General features: G+C 37.8%; 4 protein-coding genes across 5 annotated transcripts; 2 read left to right on the forward strand and 2 right to left on the reverse strand.

The window, feature by feature from the left end:
• Window positions 1-424: 424 nt before the first annotated feature.
• Window positions 425-1,140, reverse strand: LOC130562722 (metallothionein). Its single transcript, XM_057347933.1, has 3 exons — window positions 1,008-1,140; window positions 818-883; window positions 425-730 (listed from the first exon to the last, which is right to left on the reverse strand). Exons 1-3 carry the CDS (start codon window positions 1,030-1,032, stop codon window positions 639-641), a joined length of 183 nt encoding a protein of 60 aa, XP_057203916.1. The 5' UTR covers window positions 1,033-1,140; the 3' UTR covers window positions 425-638.
• Window positions 1,141-2,318: 1,178 nt separating this feature from the next.
• bbs2 (Bardet-Biedl syndrome 2) lies at window positions 2,319-7,574 on the forward strand. Its single transcript, XM_057347924.1, is given in 18 exon segments — window positions 2,319-2,476; window positions 3,062-3,219; window positions 3,513-3,740; window positions 3,875-4,000; window positions 4,088-4,150; window positions 4,238-4,315; window positions 4,395-4,499; window positions 4,704-4,790; window positions 4,876-5,011; window positions 5,089-5,228; window positions 5,329-5,467; window positions 5,636-5,807; window positions 6,037-6,166; window positions 6,277-6,396; window positions 6,496-6,633; window positions 6,744-6,856; window positions 6,947-7,095; window positions 7,192-7,574. Coding segments are annotated over 17 exon segments (2,148 nt in total). The 5' UTR covers window positions 2,319-2,476; window positions 3,062-3,102; the 3' UTR covers window positions 7,299-7,574.
• A 120-nt stretch (window positions 7,575-7,694) lies between these two features.
• On the forward strand, window positions 7,695-10,949 carry b3gnt9 (UDP-GlcNAc:betaGal beta-1,3-N-acetylglucosaminyltransferase 9). The gene is made up of 2 exons (XM_057347926.1): window positions 7,695-7,954; window positions 8,705-10,949. Exon 2 carries the CDS (start codon window positions 8,831-8,833, stop codon window positions 10,187-10,189), a length of 1,359 nt encoding a protein of 452 aa, XP_057203909.1. The 5' UTR covers window positions 7,695-7,954; window positions 8,705-8,830; the 3' UTR covers window positions 10,190-10,949.
• A 130-nt stretch (window positions 10,950-11,079) lies between these two features.
• On the reverse strand, window positions 11,080-23,015 carry phaf1 (phagosome assembly factor 1). Of its 2 annotated transcripts, none has more exons than XM_057347931.1 (16): window positions 21,996-23,015; window positions 21,374-21,456; window positions 21,170-21,253; window positions 21,011-21,054; window positions 20,285-20,364; window positions 20,096-20,190; window positions 19,280-19,344; window positions 18,873-18,985; window positions 18,296-18,429; window positions 18,089-18,172; window positions 17,887-17,969; window positions 17,571-17,614; window positions 17,433-17,482; window positions 17,293-17,351; window positions 14,513-14,585; window positions 11,080-14,354 (listed from the first exon to the last, which is right to left on the reverse strand). In XM_057347931.1, the coding sequence occupies exons 1-16, from the start codon at window positions 22,057-22,059 to the stop codon at window positions 14,262-14,264; spliced, it is 1,248 nt and encodes a 415-aa protein (XP_057203914.1). In that variant the 5' UTR covers window positions 22,060-23,015; the 3' UTR covers window positions 11,080-14,261. The 2 variants fall into 2 exon arrangements, with proteins under 2 accessions (XP_057203914.1, XP_057203913.1); XM_057347930.1 differs by having other exon boundaries at window positions 19,280-19,377.
• Between the last annotated feature and the right edge of the window lie 1,432 nt (window positions 23,016-24,447).

A 24,447-nucleotide genomic window follows, 5' to 3' on the forward strand; every position in this document is an offset into this window, starting at 1 on the left:
GCTATGCTAAGACTACATCTCTTAAAGCAGAGCAATGGTTTACATTTAAGTAATGTTTTGCACACTGTTTGAAAGTTCTGCAATCCTGCTGTATGTGTACAGTATGCACATTGAGCACCGCTTGTTTGGGGCCAAATTTATTTTTGATAATGAAAAAATATAAACTACCATTTATTTTATTTGGATTCATTTGTCTAGCTTTCATCAGATTTACCAATTGGTATAATTTTTATTTGTGCTGGTCAATTATAAGTAAAATTGAACTGCTAGAAAACCTTGAGAGAATGTGATCTCACTCCAAACTTTTGATAAAACTGCAGTCTACACGGAAGAATTATGTCTAAGAATGTGGTGTAGGTATGCCAACCTGCACGCACTTACAACTTTTCAAGGACTGACACGCATTGAAATGAAGCTACAACACGCCAAGAACTGCTTACATTTATATATTTGAGACAGTGCGAAAGGTTACATTTATAAAGAGCATCCATCAAGGGAAATTCTTTTAGCAGTACAAATCAGTGAAACAGATTTGACAGTAACTGAAGGTAATTTATTATCTCGTAAAAGACATCATTAATAAGGCAATGCACGACGATGACAAGGTTCACATTGTAGGAAACGCCGCGTTGACCTCCTCATTGACAACAGCTGGAGTCACAGGAATTGCCCTTACATACGCAGCCTGAGGCGCACTTACTGCAGCCAGATGGGCAGCAAGAACAGCAACCTATAACAGAAATTAAAGATTAAATTAGTTAAAACATAGAAACAAATGGTTAAGACAGTCTCCGTCATTAAATGTAAAACAACTTACTCTTCTTGCAGGTTGTACACTGGCAGTTAGTACACTTGCAGGTGGCACCGCAGTTGCAAGTTCCAGCTGCAAAGAGATTACACAAATGAAGAAACCATTTAAAACATTGTAGAGAGAAAAACGTAAATGTTTTTAATTTTAAAAACAATACAACGAATATATGGATCTAGATGAAGCACGAAGTACTTACTCTTTGAGCAATCACAAGGATCCATTTTCCCTCACGAATATCCGTAAAATTCCCGAAGATTTCTTTGCTGTATCGCTTCACGTAATTGTGATAGAGTTGTTTGTGTTGATACAGTTCACACTGTAGTGCTTTTATACAGCCCAGAGTGCGGGACGAGCGCAAAAGCACGCCCACCAGAGCATGCACACGGCGTTACTCATTCATGGGTGCAAACCATCGAACAATCAAGAACCACCACGCCCACCCCGTTAGAACAATGTGACAAAATATGTGTGAGAAATGTGTTTATACGGTTATATATAACTTCCATATCCACGACACTGAATATTAATGAGAATCTGTTTACGAGATGAAATAATTAAATGCGTGAAGGAATTTCCTTGTTGTCACGCTCCAAAAAGTAGCATGTTAATATACTGCGCATTCCTAAACGTATGTGTTATTAAAGATTTTGGACTAACGCTACTTTATAATAAATACATTTTCTGCAAATGCTTGTTGTTAGATATGCTTTATTTATCAATTCAACGAGGTGTTAATGCAAAAGTTTGTCACTCGCTTTGCACACGGCACTGAAATGAAACTAAATGTGACTCTGGTGTGTAAAAGCACGTGCTCCCCCTGTCTGCACTCGAACACAGTAAACAAAAGCGTTATTTTGCACTCGCTCACTCCTTCACTGTTGACCGGTGGTGTTTTTCCATCATCCCTCACGCTGATGAATGAATAGACCAGAGAAAAACAGAACTGACGTGACGAGTGCAGACTGGCTTTGAAATTTTAAGTGAAAATCTGTTTTTTTTTATTTTGGTGTATTAGCAGGAACATCAGCACTTATGTCAATACAGATATAGTTACATTGAAAATCAGTTTTTTAAAGATACAAAATAGCAACGTGTAATTTAAATATAAAATTAAATAATATTTATTTTAGTTGTTTGATATGGTTTCTAAAATCCTTTTCAAACGTACCGTGGTTTTATTACATTAAAAGTGTATTACCATAGTTTTACTCCAAATATCATGGTTAATGTATGGTTACTAAAGACAATGCAATTTGTGGTAGTTTTACTACAAATTTAAATCATGGCATCAAGTCTTATAACCGCATTATATAGAAAACATGTTATTATGTCTATAAAGTATGTCCAGGAATACTATTAATAATGGTTATATACTATAAATATAGTTATACATACTATAATTTCCCATTTTGTGAACATGTATAAACATTATAGATTTTGATAGAGTACATTTTACCTAACATTATAATTTCTAATAGTATTCTTTACTTACACATTGTCGATCTCACATTTCCATTGCCACTTTTTAACAAGGACTTAACGTTACTGCGCTTGCTCATTGCACACGGTTTAAAATCAACCCCTTTATCCCCTAAGTTATGGGCATCATTCAGTCCTACTAGCAGCAGCCCTTCAAACCACATCAAAAACAAAACAGAAATTACGGTAAGACACAATTTAGTACAAGGTCTCGAATTACTGCAACAAAGAAAATAAACAAATTGTTTGGAATCACCTGAGAGCGTTGTAAAACGAGATTCTGCGTGGCTGTCATGCAGCTAAGCAGAGTTAGCATACCTAGCCGTCTCATAGCGAATACATGGATCTAGCTAAAAACACGTCGACAGCGTACATATGCTATGCTCTTTTCGGAATTGAAATGGCGGCGTATAGTCGCTCAGTAAGACCAGAAACACATCAACTTTGTACATTTATAGAAAATGTAGTGAGCAGAGGTGTGCATTTAAAGGATTAGTAGAGTGGCATGCTAGCAAAAGTGGCTTGATAATGCTGTGACAAGCTGCCCGCTGTTGCTGGGCAACGGAAACCCAAGCGAGCAGTAGCAGGGTAAATTGTTTATTCTATTACCAAGAGAGAAGGGTAGTTAGATGGGCGAATGGAGAGAAGACGTCATTTTCTTGTGTTTTTCTAATATATTCTATAGAGTATAGATCGAACAGATCTGGATCTAATCTGTAAACACTTGTTAATTAGCCATTTCAGTAAGCTATGTTTATTATATTGACATAGGTTCGTCTATTGAAGCATATTTGCTTTGGAGCTGTGTCACCATGTTAGTGCCGATCTTCACGCTCAAGTTAAACCATAAGATTAACCCTCGAATGGTTACTGTTGGAAAGTATGATGGGGTTCATCCATGCCTCACCGCAGCCACACAAGCAGGCAAGGTAAATGTAATGTTTTTTTTGTGTAAATGTATTTGTCATACAGCTATAGTCGGCACTAGTCATAATAGTCTAATTGGTATTTCCCTATGATTTGGGGGTAATAAAGCAAAGTAATTATCATATTTTATAAATATTATATAATAAAATTATGATAAAAATAAATAGATACTTTTTAAATGTAATGTCAGTGTCACACCTATCTACTAGAAGACATCCTAGTCATCCATTGACAATATTAACGTAATAGCTTGTTGCATACATTAATAGCCAATTTAACTTCTAAACCCATTCAGGTGTTTATCCATAATCCCCACACTCGAGGTCAGAGGCCAACAGCTCACCGGTTGAGTCAGAGTACACAGGACTCTGACATCTCACTTCTCAACATCAATCAGGCAGTCAGTTGCCTTACAGCTGGTACTCTGGGACCCAACACCACAGGACACACGCTGATTGTGGGCTCTCAGACCAACCTGCTGGCTTATGATGTGCATGACAAAGCTGATGTCTTCTACAAGGAAGTATGAGATACAACAACAACAAAAAAACGATTACCATGAATGCAAAAAAGAATGAAAAATGTAAAAAATCGAGACATGAAGAGAAAAAATGCACTATGTATAAAACATTTTTTCTGAAATCTTTTGTGTAACAGGTAGTTGATGGGGCCAATTCTATTGTGCTCGGAAAACTAGGAGATATCAAGTCTCCCCTCACCATCATTGGTGGGAACTGTGCTCTGCAAGGCTTCGACTATGAGGGAAATGATAAATTCTGGACGGTTAGATCATTTGTCCTTTTGTTGCTTACAGAAAGTATTGAGAAGAGAATAAATTCAAATTTTAAAGTATGACTGAATTTCTTAAAGGTCACAGGAGATAATGTGCGATCACTTGTGCTGTGTGACTTCACAGGTGATGGCAAGAATGAGGTGACAAAATGATATTACATAATACCCCAAATTACCAAATTAGCTTTTTCAGTTACAAAATATCATAATCTTAAATCCTCTTTTCAGCTTCTTGTTGGATCAGAGGACTTTGACATCAGGGTGTTCAGAGAGGATGAACTGGTGACTGAGATGGCAGAAAATGAGGTCGGAGTCAGTACGACATATCTTTCTTATTTCTTTCTTTTCTTATTTGTTCTTTAAGTGCTTTTTTTCTGTCTTTCAGACAGTCACGTCACTTTGTCACATGCACGGCAGCAGGTTTGGTTATGCTCTGGCCAATGGAACAGTAGGAGTATATGACCGCACTGCCCGCTACTGGAGAATCAAGGTAGTGCATCAACAATTATTTTTTTATCCCCTGAAAACACTATTTATCACTATCAATGAAAACACGGTTATCTAAAGGAGTAGTTCACTTCAAAATATGCCCACATTCACTTTCCATAGTCATTTTTATTCCTACTATGGAAAGTGAACTACTCCTTTATGTCCTCTATTTTCATTTTCTTCTCTTTTTTAACCTTTTCTACAGTCTAAAAACCATGCCATGAGTATACACGCCTTTGATCTTAACGCTGATGGTGTTGTTGAGCTAATAACTGGGTGGTCCAACGGAAAGGTGAGTGTTTTAGCAACAAGACTCCAATCCACCCTACAACTTTTCCAATGCTAGTGAAATGAGAGTGCATTTTCTCCCTGTCTAGATTGACGCTCGCAGTGATCGCACAGGTGAGGTGATCTTCAAGGATAACTTTTCCTCCTCTGTGGCTGGGATTGTGGAAGGAGATTACCGAATGGATGGACAGATCCAGCTTATATGCACCTCTGTGGAGGGAGAAGGTAAGACCATGATAGAATCTATGATTGCTGTTTTTGAGAATCGGTTAATCAGATACATCATGTATGCCGTCTCGTAGTGCGTGGCTATCTACCTGCCAGTAAGGAGATGAAGGGCAACCTAATGGATGCAAGTGTAGAACAAGACCTGATCAGGGAACTGAGCCAACGTAAACAAAACCTACTGCTGGAATTACGGAACTACGAGGAAAATGCCAAGGTTGTACATCGCCGTTGCACAGTACCCCACTATAGCAGTTGTTGATGATGGTTAACATTTTGAATGCCATTTGGTGATGGTAAATATTTGTTTCACACAGGCTGTATCTGGTGTCTAGGAGGGAGAGTCTAAGATGGGGGTAATTCCAGCCAACACACAACTCCAGACGGCCTTGTCTGTTCGAAGAGCCACGGAGAGCCAAAGAGCCCACATAGAGCTCAACATCTCCACTCCAAATGGTAAAATTCTTGACAATTCTTTAACCTAGTTTAAAAACTTCTGATCTATGACAATTTTTTATTAAAAACGAATAACTTGATATGTTTGTACAAAATTCTGGCTGATGTCTTCTATTGGGCTTCTTCAGACTGTGGTGTAATGATATTCTCTGTCCTGCCCTCTTTCAGAAACAATCATTAGAGCCGTGCTGATATTTGCTGAGGGGATTTTCGAAGGCGAGAGTCACGTGGTTCACCCAAGTGTTCAGAATCTCTCTGGGTGTGTTTGTGTCCCCATCATTCCTCCAAAAGACATTCCAGTGGACCTTCACATCAAAGCCTTTGTGGGAGGAAAGACAAGGTGCATATCTGCAGAATGTTATCTGCATTCATTTATTCCCAGACTTATTTATTATGGGGATTACATTTTTTTGAAGATTAAATCTCTCTCAGAATGACTTTCCTCCAGAAATCTAAAATGATTTGAAGTGTAAGATTTGTGTGTTATGGAAAAACAACAGAGTGGAAGAATTTCTAAAAGGACAGATCATTACAAAGCAATTGTCTCTTTTCTTTCTCTTTTACCGTAGTGCACTATTTCACGTGTTTGAGATCACACGTCAGCTGCCTCGCTTCTCCATGTATGACCTTAATGTTGACCCTTCGGCTGCTGAGCCCACAGGGAGGGTTACATTCAGCATCAATGACAGACCACAGAGGGTAAACACACACACACTCAATCTAATTGAGATCACATCAACAAACAAAATCCCAATTACATTTTGTATAACAGTGTTCATGAAACATAAGGCATGTTTCTGTATCTGCAGGTGGTCATGTGGCTAAACCAGAACTTTCTGCTCCCAGAAGGTATTGACAGTCCAGATGTCACTTTTACTGCACTACGTGGAGGAGGTCTCTTAAAGATCAACATGCAACCTAGTGGAGAGGTACTCCTAATGTGTATATACTGTATATGTTTATTTGAATAATTGAAACACTTTTGTGCTTTAGTTTCACAAATCTCTAACTCAGCTTTGTCTGATCAGATCACATTCAGCACTGATGACATCGATCTGGCTGGAGATCTGGTCCAGTCACTTGCCTCTTTCCTGGCCATAGAAGATTTACAGGCTGAAGCGGATTTTCCCATCTACTTCAAAGAGTTGCGAGCCACTCTTAGTGAGGTTAGAGATAGCAGAATCACCATTTAATTTATTACAACATTTGAACATTTTGCATTGGTTTTACTGCAGGTCTAATATTAATGTATACTGTAATCTTTCATATGTTTTAGGTGGATGAGTTTCACTCTGTCCATCAAAAGCTCACAGCAGCCATGGCAGATCATTCCAACTATGTAAGAAATATGTTGGTACAAGCAGAAGATGCCAGACTCATGGGCGATTGGTGAGTGTCTCTAGATTAATAAGTCATTCCAGACCTTACTCTGGTTTCTCTTAAAATAATGCATTCATGTAAATTATATTCTATTTTTAGGAGAACCACGAAGAAACGTTACACTGAGCTGTATGATCTTAACAGAGATTTGATTAATGAATATAAGATCAGATCCAATAATCACAGCGCCCTCCTGGCCCGTCTAAAGTCAGTTAACCAGGCCATCCAAAGGGCGGGGAGATTCAGAGGTAGGTGGAGTTTCAAGAGACATCCATAAATCTTAGTATCAGTTGTATCTACTGTCATGATGAATTCATTTGCAATTATATTCTCTTGTCCCTCAGTGGGAAAACCAAAAAATCTGGTCATCACTGCCTGTCGGGATGCCATCAAGAACAACAACATAAATGCTCTTTTCAAGATCATGAGAATAGGTACTTCGTCCTCCTGAGTTGTGTGGCACTACTTGACCTTAAGACAGAACATTTGGAAGACCAGACCACAGTCTCAGACATCAGGAGTCGGCCTCAGGAAAAAGAAGAGCATGCCTGAGGGATGTATTTTAAATCCAGGTCTCATTGGCAGAAGTTTTGTTTAGTGGAACAACAGGGCGGGTCTCTAAAGTCTTAGCCAAAGACACTGATGTGTACCATGTCTGTAAATTAACTGGTGTTATCTGTTTGTGAAGAAATGTTACTTTCTAAATAAATTATTACATAATAAAGTGTGTGTGTTTAAGCATGAGTCCGCTGAATGCCTAATTCGCTTGCGCGATCCCGTGTCTACAGCTGCTGCGCTGGCGTCTGGCGCGCCGTGCATCCGCCAACCTCCACCTTGTCACGTGACCACGTAGAAAAGTTGTTTGATAATGTGCTTTTAAGAAGAAATCCCGCGTCAGGGCTCTAATGCAACGAATATGAACGATATTAACAGAAATCGTGCATTTGGAAACGTAGCGCGTTTTAGCGAGTCTGCGCGAGAAGGAAACTTTATCAACATGTACGCGGAACAGAGCGCGCTACGGTTTCACAGTGAAAGCAGATGTGTGGATCTGGCTGTTGTAGAGCTATCCTGACATTACTTTCGTGGTGTTTCGCCTTGGTAATGGTAAGTCTTGTAGATTTGCGTTTAATACCATATAAATTAATGTAACGCTTTAAGGATTGAGCTTAAATGAAAAACCTTTAGAAGGCTGAACACCAAAATAGTTTCATTGAGAAATATGAAAATTAATGCATTACAGAAAAAATGCCCCATTCACATGTTATATTAATTTACTGGATTAATTCAATGTGCATATGGACACAGATCTATTGAAATTCTAATAGGTTTAATGGTCTGAATGACGTAAGTTTGCCTAATAAGAATATGCACGTTCACGAACAGCGTGTTTTAAAGAGCACCGTTTAGGGCTTTCTTTAAAGAATATTATTTATAATCGTATGCTTACTTAATACTTAATCATTTAAATAGAATAACAAAACACAGGGAATTTAATAAATATTATAAACACTTGTGCGATTACGGGGCATTTGGTTGCGTTACATTAGATTTTGTTGGTTACGCGCCTTTATAAAGTCTTTACTGGCAGAGGAGTTGGAAAAACAACTGCAATCATTCTCTGCATTTGGAATGGAAGAATGTAGGTTTATTTCAGTGTTTTCTTTCAGAAGTTGTCCTGACTCTAATGAAGCATAACTTTGGTCAAGTAATATCCTGTGTCCTCTGTTGTTTGATGTCATTCAAGTTGGCTCGGTACAAAACATGTGTTGTGCATTTCAAATAGGCCTACATAGCCTAGAAGTTGCATTAATCTAGCAAACATTTATTTACTTTTGTTGTACTTTTGTTTTGAAGAACCCCCAATGGCTGTAAAAAATCCAGATATTGAGGGAAGAACAGGAGACTTTCACAAGTAATAAACCTTCATGGAAATATAATCGATGGGTTGAGGAACGATAACAAAGTGGAGCTTGTGACACCATGAGGAGGGTCTATATAAAAGGAGACATTGTCTGCGCCTTGATTCTCTTGATGCTTCTTTGTCTGTTGTTATATACCCACCAACGGCTGACGCCTGTATGGGGGACGTTGCACATTGAACAAGGGTCCACCAACTCAAGAACCCTACTTGGAGGATCCCCAAAAGGACAGGACACAAAGCCTGTCTCTTCTAAACATCAAAACGTCCCCCCTTGCCAACCTGAGGGTCAAACCAAGTTAACGTCCCAAAAGCAATCAAAAGTCAAATCTCAGAATAAATCTAAAACACAAACCAAAGCAAAGTCGAAATTTAAACATTCAACAGCAGCCACTGTCTCGCCGGCACATACTTCGTTTGACTTTGAGGATTACCTTCGAAAGAAAGACCAGCGAGACTTCAAGCTGCTAATCGATCAGCCAACAAAATGTTCTGGACAAGAAGGTTCCCCGTACCTCCTGATTGCCATAAAGTCAGTAGCAGTGGACTTCGACAAACGTCAGGTAGTTCGACGCACATGGGGACAAGAGGGTGTTTTTCAAAAAGAGCTGAACGTCAAGAGAGTTTTTCTTCTTGGTGTGCCCAAAAATCAAACAGCGCTTCCGTTATGGGACAAACTATTGGCGTATGAGAGTCGCATTTATGGTGACATCCTTCTGTGGGAATTTGAGGACACTTTCTTTAACCTGACACTGAAAGAAATTCACTTTTTACAGTGGGTCAACGCGAGTTGTCCCAAAGCGAAGTTCATTTTTAAAGGAGATGCAGATGTGTATGTGAACTTTGACAACATCCTGGAGATGCTCACAGAGAAAGAGGTCGATAAGGATCTTTTTGTTGGAGATATCATTGTCCACGCAAAACCAATTAGAAGACGCAACAGTAAGTACTTTGTTCCAGAGTTTATTTATGGCCAGGGGATCTACCCGTCCTACGCAGGCGGAGGAGGTTTTGTCATGTCCGGGTATACTGCCTTGAAGCTTCACCTTGCTTGCAAAGAGGTAGAACTCTTCCCCATAGATGATGTCTTTCTGGGCATGTGTCTGCTCAGGATCGGCCTTCAACCCGCTCGCCACGAGGGCTTCCGTACCTTTGGAATAGTGAGACCATCTGCCGCACCTCACCTCCAGGTGTTTGATCCTTGCTTTTACAGAGAGTTGATGGTGGTGCACAGCCTGACAGTCCCACAAATCTGGCTTATGTGGAATCTTCTCCATGACCCCAACCTTCATTGTCATAACCGTCAGGATCCCACGACTTTTCCGTTTCAGTGGAGAAATAAGGTTGCTAAGACAGCTAAGAAACAGGCAAAGAAGCGTGGGGGCCAAGACTATGGAATTAAGGTGTTTGTGGAGCATTAACTCCTTCAAAAATGATTGTACCAAAAATAATTTTATTTACTCAACTGTTTTCTTTTTTTTATTTCTCTTTCTTTTGTGATGAAGATATTTGTTTTATAAAATGTTAATAGTGTTCTTTTTATATAAAATGAAAGCATTTAGTGGCTCGATGCTGTCAAACTGAGAATAGTTTCTTCTGGTGATCATTAAAATACATAACATTTAGGGCCGGTTTCACAGACAAAACTTAACTTAAGCCAGGACTATGCCTTTGTTTAATTTGAATATTTTAGTCGCTTTTAAAAACATTACTGGTGTGCATCTTGAGACAAAACAATGGCAATGACATATTTAAAGATATAGCAGGGCAATTTATTTTCAGTTAAGACAGCTCAAACTTTCATTTTAGTCTGGGACTAAACCGGGTATTAGTATCATGGATGTCAGACCTGTACAACACAAAACTATTTAGAGCCAAGTATAGAGTAAGAGCAATGTAGGTGGAGATGGGGAGGAGGAGGGATGCTGGAAGCACAGGGACTGCAGCTTATGTACGCTCTTAATGGTGAATGACAGGACTGAATATTTAGGCTTCTCCCAAATCTTCATTTAGAACTTAATTTAAAGATATTATTCTACTTGTATCATGAAATTAACATTAATATTTCATGTTAAGTGGTGTTCTTACACCGAGCTATGCATGGCCAAACAGATTCTAGAGGTGGCACTATTCATCAAACATTTATTCTTTGATCAAAGTGGTAAATTGTTCTGGATGATCTGCTGATTTTTTATTTGTATTGAATTGAATTGATCAGAAATTGACTTTGATTCTGAGTGTAGACTGCTGTGAATATGAACGTACTACACTTCTTGTCTCAAGTGTAATATAAAAGACGAAAACACATCTCTCTTCTTCCCCCCCATATTTATTACATCTATTCTTTAAATATTTTTGTTGAACACACTGTAACAGTTTTAATGAACAAAATTCAAAATTAGTCAAAAAGACTGATATAATGCTTTCAGTAGATTCAATGAGAAAAACTAAAATCCAATGGTCACAGCATTTTCGCACCATGTCAACATAAAGCAGAACATTTCAATTCATTCATCAACGCAATAGTTATTGCTTTAAAACAAAACAAAAAGAAACAAAGAATAAAAATAAATGCCTGCCTACATCTGCCTGATCGTGTAAATGAAAATATCTGAGATACAAAACACCACATTGCAATAAATTTAGATAACACACTTTTTAATTGAGGATAAGTCCCATTTCCAGAAATGGTTAATGTACTGAATCCACAAAAAAATGATCACTTGGGGAGGAACATTCAATATAGTAGAGGGATACAATACACATCATTAATATGGGCATTACAATGTATTGGGTTTGTCCATTTCTAAATACAGTCCTCAGGACAATTGTTTGTTTATTCCGATGCAAAAATAGTAAGTCTGAAGAAGAAACAATACAGCCAAAACCCATTTGATGAAAATTAAGCATTCACTTGCTCCAAGCATTAAAAAAGATCCACCTGAGACTGGGCAGACCACACGCCCCTCCACAGTAACATTTCCTAAATGACACAGAATCAATGGTTGTGTCGCTTCTTGTTAACAATTAGTTGAGGTTGCAATTGTGCATCTAGATCCTCATGACGACACATGATCATTCCTGCAACTCCTCAAAGTGGAACTTTTTTTTACAAATTGCAAGTTGTATTTCTCTAGAAACGCCACAACCACTCTTGAACCTCAAATCATAGAGGGTCGTCGGCATGTTCAATACGAGTTCAATTTCTCGCAACAGTCAATGTAAAATGTATGACAGCATTGAATCATCTCAGTTTCAATACATTTGAACACACAGAGTACACAAGCCCTCCATGACAGTAGTTCAACCCCACGAGTAAATTTTTTCATAGCAATTCCTCTAATAGCATGTTTTTTTTTTCAGAACAAAAGGACTATTTATCAATTTAGCTTTACATGCTTAGACATACACGAAGCATTTAAAACGATTTCATTTACAGAGAAAAAGTCAAGATAGGCTCGGTGGGAAATGAGGCACGGTGTTAACGGCGTTTTCTTCATAAATAACAGAGCAAAAAGTAAAACGTTTTAAAAACATCATTGACCACCTTCCAGCACAGTTTATGAGAAGTAAATGTAACAGAAACCTAAATGCCCTATTCAGCATACACTAAATGTAGAAGCCTGAAGGGAGGCTAGAATGACACCAAAGGAGATTTGATCATAACTGAAGGTTGACAGCTAACACGGGTAGCTATGTAAATATTACAAGACCTTTTAACTTATGTAAAAAAACATGAGGTTTAGGCACCAGAGCAATGGACAGTTGTTAAAGGGATAGTTCACCCAAAAATAAAAATTCTGTCATCATGTACTCATTTACCCTAAAGTTGTTCCAAACTTATATGAATTACTTTGTTCTGCTGAACACAAAGGAAGATATTTGGAAGAATGTTAGCAGTTTTCAGATCTGGGACATCATTGACTTCCATAGTAGAAAAATGTAAATGGTAGTCAAAGGTGCCCCAGAACGGTTTGCTTTCCTGAATTCTTCAAAATATCTTATTTTGTGTTCAACAGAACAAAAAAAACAATATTTTTTTCTACTACGTAGTGAATGATGTCCCAGCACTAAAAATTGCAAGAAATGGTGACAGAATTTTCATTTTTGGGTGAACTACCCCTTTAAAAACAGGTCAACAAGCCATCTACTGAATAATCCGTTATATTTTTTCTGATAATCTCCTAGTGGTTGAGCGTAAAATGTTCCATTTAAAACAACAGTGGTGGAAACTTTGGAGAAGTTAAGCTGGACTGGAAACACAATTTGAAGTCAGATCCAATATAGAACTGTTATCAGAAAATGAAAATTTGCACGCTATTTACAGATCTGTACAGATATAGACACACCAACAGAGTGCTGCAGAAAGCGTCATGCCTACCCGCTAAAGAAACAGCAACAGCAAACTCCACAGAGCAGAAAGCAAAAGACGTGGCTCCGAATAAATCAAATCAAATGGGAATGTTCTTATGTTGATATTTAAAAGGACAGAAAGCCGTTTCATCTTTGGCTAGCGTTTTGGCAATCAGAAAGCAAATTATGAAGTTAAGACTGAGATACTGAAGAATAAAATAAACTTCACATCTTTCTACTGTGGACAAAAGTAGAGGGAGGAAATTCAAGGACTGAATGACAGAGGATGAATGATGGCTTTTCTGTTCAGTCAATAACCTCCCGCGCCATCCTCTCGCTGTTAAACTCGGCAATTAAAACATTCCTCAGTGGACAAGAGACAATTATCAAGTACATTAGGTGTATTTTAGTGCAAATGTTAAAAACCAATGCGCTCATGTTGCTTAAAACATCTATTACAAACAGAACAATGACATTAATGTATAGCATTGAAATGGGAGGTAATCTGTGCTGCTGACTTGGTATGAAATGCGATGAGTTTATGAATCTTTTTGAGTGTGACTGTATGCCTGCTCATGAGTCCAAAGAAAATGTCCACGGCACTGAATCCACCGGCGCACTTTCACACTGCGCTAGCTTGTGCTTGTAATCTTAAACAGATCAAATGCATACACATTTCTGCTATAAACGCTTCTGTCTACGTTCGACTTGTGCATCCTCTGCATTTCAGAGTGCGCAGAGTAGAAAATGATTCAATCTATGTCCTTTGGTGCATCTGGTATAGAATTTTCAACCGATATATGCACAGGCAACAAATGCTGTGACTATGCATGAAGAACAAATCAACAAATGTATGTGCATGTGTGGAACTGGATCACTGTGCATCCACAAGTACTATGTCGATTGCTGACACTGACGCATGTCCGCATGTTACAGCTTTGGAGGCGGAGCCAGGGTTGCCTCCATGCTCTTATTAAAGAGATGGATCTGTGGCCTCTTTAATGTGTGGGGAAGGGGGCGGTTTCAGGAAACTCCAGAGAAATTCCCAGCATGTCTTGCTGTTGCTTGTGTGAGGGCAGCAGTGAGTGAAGGCACACTCTACTGGTCAGTTCAGAGGTTTTACAGGGCCGGACGGCTTCTTCAGTGAGCGCTCGGTTCGGCACGAGAAGCCAGGCTGCTGGGGCGAGGTGCTCCGTACAGAGTCACAGAAGCGATGTGGTTATTCTGCATGACCTGTAACCATAGCAACAACAGTTAATTATGTTGTTCATGAGCATCCACTCCAGTGTGGACACTGCACAGCTGCTCTGTGATACAAAATTACCATATTATGTATACACACAGGTAAAACAAATGCAAATATAAACATGCAGAAGGTGACTGTAACATACCTCAAATATCATCCTCTGTAGTCCAAAACAAAACGTGGAACCAAAAGGATTGGTGTTATTTGCAGATGAAGACCTGCCGCGAAAAACACATTTGATTAAAAGCATGATACATAGAATTCAGAATTCATTCCTTGTCAACTCAACCAGTGGTCCCCGGCTCGATTTTCTTCTTCTTCTATTTTTACAGAAGCAAAACCAACATCAGTAGGGATGAAAGCCAAAATATGAAATGCCACTGATGAATAGTTATTAAGTAATCAATTAATTTGTAGAGGAAGGTAAAAATGACAATATTCACTGTAAATTTGGAGCCATATTAGAGGGGGTAAAAAATGACACGAGAAATATGCCAGCATCATAATTTTATTTTTACACAGAGATCGGTATATCTGTTTCTAAATCTGTTAATTTTAGCAATCCTTGATGCATTTTATACAAAAGGCGACAGCTCAAAAATGAAGAAAGGGCATATTTTGTGTTCTTTTTACAAAATATGCATGCCTGTAACTCCAGAAAAGACTCCTTTGAGGATCTAAATGTGGCTTCATGATAAAACTGTTAAAATGGACACATTTTCAGTCGTCAAAAACTAAATGTGGGTAATTTTCCAATTTCTACAAAATTTAAATAAAGCAGTCCTTGTGCTGTGTGGGCCAGTGGTGGTTGACAGCACATAAATATGACAGAATGTGACTGACTGGTATTAGCATGTCCTTGGCACTTGAATTATTTGGAAAAATAGTGTTGAAAATATTATTTTAAGATTGAGGTGATATTGATGAATAGCCCATAGCAGTGGATACCGTTTGATCTAGTTAGTATGTCTGGCTGTGCTTCACATATTGAAAGCAGGGAAAGTTCCAATAATTAATCAAATACACTTTTGTAAAGTGACCTACCACACTGCCCTTACAGGCATGAAACTTATCCATGATACTGCATATTTAGACTCATTGTAGCTTCAGAAGCAATTCCAATTATAGCTGCAAGCAGCATTTATCAGGCCCTCAGATCTTGGTGCACATTGGGGATGCTGGTGTGAAGTTTTAACATCCCAAACTTTTCAATAAGTTCATGTTTCATGGCAAAACATCAAATTTTTCAGGGCCACTATGAACACACCATTGAACAAAAACTCAAAGGCTTGTAGATTAGACTGAACAAATATGATGTTCATATAATGAAATCTCTAGTTGTACAACGCCTGGAAAAGGTAAAAACTACAAAAAATTGTAGATAAAATTGAAAATAGCATACTTCCAGTTGGGTTTAGGATACTGTTGTAAGAGACTTTTTGTAGCTGTTGGAATGTTACATGAGCTCACCAAATTTCATACATTTACATTAAACGTAGCACAAGAGCTGTTTTATTGAAATTTTGTAGGTGGTGCTATAGAGCCATTTTGCTACACTTCATTCTGAAACCCATATCAGATGTAATTTTTACCACCTCTGACATGTATGCAAACTTTCATGAGTTTCGAGCATGTTTAGGCTCTCAGTCATAAGTGCTCAGGCCATAATTAACAACATCCCTCTATTCAAATTTCCCTATAACTCAAAGAAATATAGAATCTTATAAATAAACTATTAAGAGCAAGATAATGTGCCTCAACCTGAAACATTTTAACAGTAGCTCAGTGTCAAAAGGACACTGAAATGGTTATGTTCAATGCCGTTGTTTTGATAGAAGGAAAAAAGATACTTGTCTAGTATCAACATTATTTGTTCTTCAGACATTCCTCTTTAAAAGAAATGAAGTGCCAGATTTTTAAAAAATGACCCACATTTAGTTTTTGATGACTGAAAATGTGTCCGCTTTAACAGTTTTCTCATGAAGCCACATTTAGATCCTCATATCTCTAGGACTGAGCCATATAGGGCTTTAAAAATGTAGTTTCCAAAAGACAAGTTGGTCAAGTATCTATAAGGACATTAACTGTGCGTTCACACCACCAGCGAAATCTAGCGACTTGATGTCATTCATTTCAATGGAGAGCGCACAAGCGACAGTGACCTTTGGCGACAGGAAGTGACGTTGCTTCCGAATTGCTCAACTTTATGCAAATGATGAGCGACATTTGAGAGCGACTACCAGACAGAGTCGCTCGCGGTGTGTACGCGGTGTCATTACAGGCATGCAAATTTTGTAAAAAGAACACAAAAAATGCCCTTTCTTCATTTTTGAGCTGTCACCATTGACATAAAATGCACCAAGGATTGCTAAAATCAACAGATGTACTAACAGATATACCGATCTCTGTGTACAAATCAAATTATGATGCTGGCATATTTCTCAAGTCATTTTTACCCCCTCTAATATGGCTCCAAATTTCAGATGAAAATTGTCATTTTTACCTCCCTCTACAAATTAACTGATTACTTAATAACAATTCATCGGTGGCATTTCATTTTTTTAACATCACTCCAGATGTTGGTCTTGCTTCTGTAAAAATATAAAAAAATATAAAAAATTTGAGCCGGGGAAGTTTTCAAAATTTAGTTGATTTGACACAAATGACCCAATATTCAATAATAATTGCGATGTGGATCTTCCTTGCAGATTTTTTTTACATTTTGCACCTTATAAGACTACAAATGACTATAAATCTACTTTTTTTCTAAATAAGTAAATAACCACTCAAGTACGGGACATTCACACTATTACAATAAAGATAACTATCTTATAGTCCAAACCAAAAAACAAGAGTGTTACTAACTCTGTGGATGACCTGATGTTGCTTTACACTTTGCAAAAAACAAAAACAGACGGTTCTCACCTGTGCAGCACAACTGGTTTTTCCATAGGGTGTCCTAGTAACTCTTGAATCTGATCCCACTGCAAGAAAAAGTACAAACTGAAATTACTCATCTGTTAAAATTACATTTACATAATAGTGATGCATAATAGTCCATGTACTTTGCTGTAGGTGGTCAGAATGCAGTCCTCACTCCGAGCATCCGCCCCATCTAAAACAGAAAAAAACAACTGAATAAACAATGACAATCAAATTAAAGCAAGTAAAGATACAAACAGTGTGAGATATACAACACTGACCTTTTTTAATGATTAGGGGAATCCTAAAATCACATCGATGGTAACTGAGAGAGAGAGAGAGAGAGAGAGAGAGGCAGTTATTCTGATGTTCTCTTGTGCAAATAAAGTGGTAAGATGATACTGATGCACATATTTCTAAACACTGCAGGCATAATGAAATGAAAATCAATTTTCAATCAATATGGCCAGACCGCGGCACCCTTCAGAATGACCCTTCCGACACAGCAGCAGCCCGTGGAAAGAGCAGCTGAATATTGACACAGCTGCATTACATAAAGCACCAGAAGAGAACCGATAACATAGAAATGACACTCACATGTTGAAGTTGTAATGACCGGGGTAGTTGGTATGAAGGACAAATTTTTTCACCAGGTGGGTTGTAGAGTCAAACAGTATATCCTGAATGCCAGGAAAGGTAATGCTAGTTGTTAAGTGGATCAATTTATGTAAAAATGCCATTCAAGAAATTTGAACTAAAACAATGTTCAGAGCATTTACAAGTAAAGGCTGATACTCACCACTCCCAATGTATAATAGTTAAAGAAGTAGTCATTACATTTGGACGGGACTTGCTTGTGAGGAGAAGGTGAATGGATCTTCATCTGAGACATGGAAAAAAACTAATTCATGTCAGACCGAACATAAACAGGAATAGATTATATTGCGAATGCATCTTCTGTTAAAAATAATATAAACTGTATAGTGTATAAAGGGTTACTCATTACCTTGTCCTCTGATTTGTAGAAGATCTTATGTGGAGAACCAAGAGCACTCAAAACATCTTGGCAAGAATCTCCGAAGTAGATATTTCTCTCAAAGGTCCGCACTTTTGCATCAGCCATCACTCCCAGGCCACATCCTTAGAAAGTAAAAAAACACATACACTGCACAAACTGCACATACTCCTTCAAGGGACGGTTCACCCAAAAATGAAAAATCTGTCTTCATTTACTCACCCCCTACTCCGCTGAACAATTCAACAGTTTGAAGAATGTTTGTATCCAAACAGTTCTGGGGCACTATTGACTTCCATAGTAGAGAAAAGAAACTACTATGGTAGTCAATGGTACCCCATAACTGTTTAATTTCCAGTATTCTTCAAATTATATTTTTTTGTGTTCAACAGAACACAGAATTTTATACAATTTTAGGGTGAGTAAATGCTGACAGAATTTTCATTTTTGGGTGAACTATTTTTTCATAAACTATATCAATGCGTCTCAGGGCCAAGATTTAACCTTGGACATGAGGAACCAACATTTGCTAATCACAAGTAAATGAACCACCAGTGGAATTGAATACCTGCAGTGTGGAGGCGAAGTTTGAGACCCAGCGGCCCTGCCCCGTCCCTCAGGACCTCCACACTCTCTGCGTAAATGTTACCAAGGAAACAGGCCAGCGGCATCACAGGGGCCCTAAGAAGGAACATATGATTTACAATGATCACCGCTTGGGGAAATAACACAAGTAGCTCAATCAACAAACACATACTGAAGTTTGATGAAGGTTTCAGACTAATGCGAGATGAATGCTCCCATAGAAGAACACCACAAAATAAATACAAATGGCCGTAAGTAAGAAAATGATCTTCTACTTTATGGCTTGTCAGTAAACTATAGTGTGCTCAGTAGTTCCAGTTATGAACATGCATTAGTGGTAATGTGTCATTTTCCCACACCCATCACCATCCAATCACATGAAGCACTTACTTGGTATCTTGAAGGTTGTTTCCAGAGTAAATGTACATCCGTTTGACAGTGGCCCCGTGAGGAATCTGCAGGGAGGCCAAGCCATGGGCAAAGTTAGGCTGTCAAGGCAAAACAACTGGGGGTAGAATGAGGTGTCTGCGAAGGTGTCTCGTGCAATGAATGTGTACACCATATACCCAGAAAGCTCCACAGCATAGTTTAGTTTAGTCACATTTCTCCATGCAAGTTAATTTGCTTAACATTTTTGCTTATTTGCAGAACTTCATTTTGCCCCATAAATCAGAAAAAGAAAAGAAAGTCTTGAACTGCTTAGTTCCAAACATTAATTTCAAAATAACAATGGGTTGTACGTGCGCTGTTAAAAAAAACATATATTGGTATTAATTATGTTAATGCATTAACTGTTTGTATATTTTGTTATTAAGCAATCAGGCAATAGATAAGACACATTTTCAACGATGTGTCACATATTGTACAAGCATGTGTGTGTCTAGAACTTGTGGAAAAATGGAGAACACATAAATGGGTAGCAATTTATTCTACAGTCCTGTTGGGACTAAATACTTAAATTATTTTTTGACTGTACTAAAGCAAAAAATACAATAATATGTTCGTAGATATTTAGAGAACATGCTACGTTCACATACCTGTTTCTCCCCAAAACAATGTTACACAATTACAGTAAATAATGTATTCAAAAAGTTCCTTCCTACATAAAATCACTATCCCCAGAAGGGTCCACAGATTTTCACAGTGTGATTTAGTTTTACTTATAACTGACAAAGTCATATTTCTCTAAGCAAGTTAAAAACTTACCTCATATTTAGGTGCCTCGCTCCATGAATCCAGCTGGAAGGAGAATGAAAGCCCTCGGAAGTTCAGGTGGAAGAGCTGCTCGGCAGCATTGTAGACTGGATGGGATAAAAAAACACAGCCCATAATGAACAGGACATATCTGGAGAGGCAGTGAGAGGTCTTTAAATAAAACTTGAAAATGCATCTTACCTCCTGGATGAGTAGCGCCAAAAGACTGATCAATCTGCTCAATAGTGGGTGCTATTGCCTGAGAGTTAAAATGTACTCCACTGTAAAGTACAGAATACGCCAGTTTACATTTCTGTGGCATTTCAAGTGACACAGATCTCAATTAAAAAGCAAAGTGTTCGATTAAAAAGGGATTGTTCACCCAAAAATGAACATTCTGTCATTAATTACTCAACATTTTCTGATTTCTGGGGCACCAGAGACTAACATTAAAATGGTTGTCAAATGTGCCCCAGAACTGTTTGTTTTCCTAAAATCTAAATATTTCCTAAAATATTTCCTTGTGTTCAACAGAACAAAAGAATTATACAATAATTATTTCTACTATGGTAGTCAATAGTGCCCCAGAAATTTCAGTTGCTAACATTCTTCCAAATATCTTTGTGTTCAACCAAACAAAGAAATTTATACAGGTTTGGAATTCATGACAGAATTTTCGTTTTTGGGTGAACTATCCCTTTAAGAGTTGCTCATCAGTCTATCATTGGAACAAGTTTTATTTCGGATATCACCAAGTAAAATCCAGAAAGAATTAAACTGTTCCTATAACTCAAATGATACAGTTTAGCACTTACAACATGAACGTCATGGGTTCAATTTTCAAACACACATATTAGTTAAATATACAGCATGACTGCACTGCAAGTCCCTTATGATAAAAAAATGCTACAGATTGAGATCACTTACCAGTATTTCAGTTTCACTTTGCTCAAATCGTACACTTCAATTACCTGGAAAAACAACACCGACTCAATGAAGAAATGTTTGCGTTGTAATGCGAGAAGTGTAAGGACAAACCCACAGTAATAAACAAATGAGTCAGAGCACACAAGTGTCATGTCTCACCTTCAGTCTCTGATTGCAGGCGTCAAACAGCAGTTTAATTCCATCCTGAGTCAAGTTGAGAATGAGGTCATGGCTGAGTGGCATCTGTTTGGTAAAATAGGTCAGTTATATTAAAAAACAACTGACAAGAAAATGACAGAAGTGCTCAATTTAAATGCTAATTATTCTATAGACAACTAGACAACATTAATGACAGATTCTTACTTGTTCGCTGTAGAGCACCTGGACATTTTTGATGATACGGCAGTGTTTCTGTAATATGGAAATGGCCTGGGCCAATGGCATCCCTGGAAAATAAGGGTTTATTAGCCCTGTTTTCCAGTTTACATGAACATGATGAGGTTTTATAAAACATAAGGGATGTCAAAAACAGATTTGAGGGGTGTCAAAAACAGAGGTTATGTAGCAACTGGTGTAGTAACAACATCCCTATAAAATGTACATAAAGGAATTTCATAACCAGTTTAATGGCAAATCGTCGGTGGTTCATATTCATATTTTTAATGAATATCCTTAAAATTAATATTTGTTATACTTTGTTTTTAGCAGGAAATTACAGCCTACAAAGTAAACAAACATCCAGGTGATGCAATGAGTTGATTTGTTCGGAAATAACCTCGAGGAAAGCATAGATTCGTCAGAGCAGCTTCACCATATCTCAAACATGTGATGAAACCGACAACTGACTGTGATGTCAAATTTGTGACACATTTTTAAACAAGTTGAAAACAGTCTGTCATCAGAGCACGAGACTGACATTACCCATTTCACCCTTTGCCCTACATTCAGTGGTTAGTTTACCCTCCAAACTAGATAACACACTCACCTAATGCGAATTCCCATTGTTCATTTCCCAAAGATCGCTCAGGAACGACCTCCAGGTCCAGCATTGGCAGGGAGAAATTGGGGATATCAACGAGGATCTCTGACTGTGCCAGATCTGAGTCTTCCCTCTTGAGGAATCGTGAATAATCCACCGTGAAATCGACAAATCGGCCCTTCTTTAGTATGAAGTTAAATGCAAGTACTACGTTGAGAAAGCACACACTTTGAATGTCCCGTGAAGTTTAAACAGTACAACACGCGATACCGTGACGTAAAATGTGTCAAAACACGAGTGTTGCAATCCAGCTATCTATGCATTGCACTGTCACCATGCTTATAAATAACAAAATAAAATAACTAATTGACAACACACTTGTTACGTATAAAAAGTCAGTATGATAAAAATGTTAATAAATTACTAGTAAATTGTGTCAGTCACAGCAAACGGATGCCAGGAAGCATGAATTAATAAAAGACAGTTAACGTTAATTCACTTGCAATCCATATGCAGGCGTCCAGCCAAGAAACTATTTTTCGACAACAGTGTGTTGGAAAATAAAAAGACAAGACTCTGATATGACTTTTAAGTTTCTCCCGAATCGCATAAACCGTTTATTACAACAAACAAAAAAAAATGCCTTGTCCCGACAGCTACATTACATGAATCTTAAACGAGTTTTGACAAAGTCAATGGGATATCGCAGTGGGTTAGGCTAGATCAGCCAACACACACATATCCGAATATCACTGACTCGCACGAGCCTCGCCTGACGTTGTTTTCTTTGCGATGATTCAACAGCAGCAAGCAAGCAGACCACCGATTGTTATCATCGTCAGTTCATAATAGCGCGGATTTCTCCGGGTTCTTCCCTTTCGGTCGTTGGGAATGGCGCTCTGTTACATGCGCCTCTATTTTCTGGTATCGCTGACGTTTAATGTTTGCTTAAGATGATCAAGAAAGAGCCCCCTCCGTACCAAATGCAACTTCCATCCAAAACACCACGATCAGCTGATAATTAAACTTCCTGTGCAAGCGAGAAAGAACATCCTGGCTGCTGTTTTCAAACTAAAAGTCCTAGATGAGCACAATATGTGAACAACAACGTTGCCACAAAATTAAAAACCACGTAATGTCTACTCTTTTTTTGTTTGTATTAGAACATAACAGAGTAAATTAAAAAACACTGCTTAAATTCGTTCAACAATTAAACAATTAAATTTAAAAACAATTAAATTTGTTCAAGCAACAGGCAAAATATTTGAATGTATTGCACTGCTGCAAAAACACCATTAAAAAGGTTAAAGTAGAACTTGAGTTTGTTACAGAAATGGAAATGGAAATACATACTTTCATTTTTTTAAGGTTAGACGTGACTAAATCAATACCGTAAACTTGTGGTCGTGCACAGAAAACGCCACGAACACAGCATTTTGAAATGAGAATACTGATTAATATTCACTAGATGGCGGCATTTAGTAAAGTTTATAGTGGCAGACCAGCGCTTGCATAAAATATTATACAACAGTGCTACGTTGTAAATGGCACCAAGTCGACTATGTTTTTATAATTAAAAAAACTACAATGAAAAGGTTTTTAATATTAATTAGTCTCCAATAATAAAAGTTCTGTTTGGTTTTACAACATCGCTTTGTAAGTCGCCTTGGATAAAACAAGCGTCTGCCAAATGAATAAATGTAAATGTAAATGTAATGTAACATGTTCATGTGGTACAAATAAAATGTTTTTGTTTTCTGACGGTTTCTTGGTTATAATAGACTAATAATAAACAGAAAAATGAAAGATTATATAATATATCAGTGTATTAAAAGTGCAAATGAAAGAATAGAATAGAATAGAATAGAATAGAATAGAATAGACCTTGGATGATGTATGTTGCAGATCCAGACTAAATATGCAACATGCTACTGTGAAAAAACAGTAAATTTGCAGGAATTAAATGCACAATGTATAATATACTACCTTATAAAGCACATACAACATGGTTGTTGAGATTTTAGAGAGCTGGTTCAGCAACATTTAGAATTCAGAAGATTAAATCCCCTTGTGCAGTACAGCATGAGCATGTCCTTTATATACCTAACAAACTTTTGTTTGTTTAATATATGAAACATTCTTTAACACTAAGCAAAACATTCAAACCCCATATTCCCCCAATGGTCCTTTTTCCGCTCTGTAAGTAGCTACAGATATAAATGGCCTGGTAAACAACAACTGTCCAAATAGAATGAAAGATTAATTCTTTGAGCAACATCTTGCAAATAGTGTGCAATTTATATTTACTTTTGACATGAATTGATTAGTCAATAGCAGACAGACAAGACCCAGTGAATGATTTGCAAAACTCTGTGAATGATTTAATTTTCTCTGCACCAATAGCCCAGATCAAAACTCCAATTACATTGTTTGTGGAAACATTGTTGGCCTTGATTGT

Source organism: Triplophysa rosa, linkage group LG12 (genome assembly GCF_024868665.1).
Source record: "Triplophysa rosa linkage group LG12, Trosa_1v2, whole genome shotgun sequence".
Lineage (NCBI taxonomy): Eukaryota > Metazoa > Chordata > Actinopteri > Cypriniformes > Nemacheilidae > Triplophysa > Triplophysa rosa.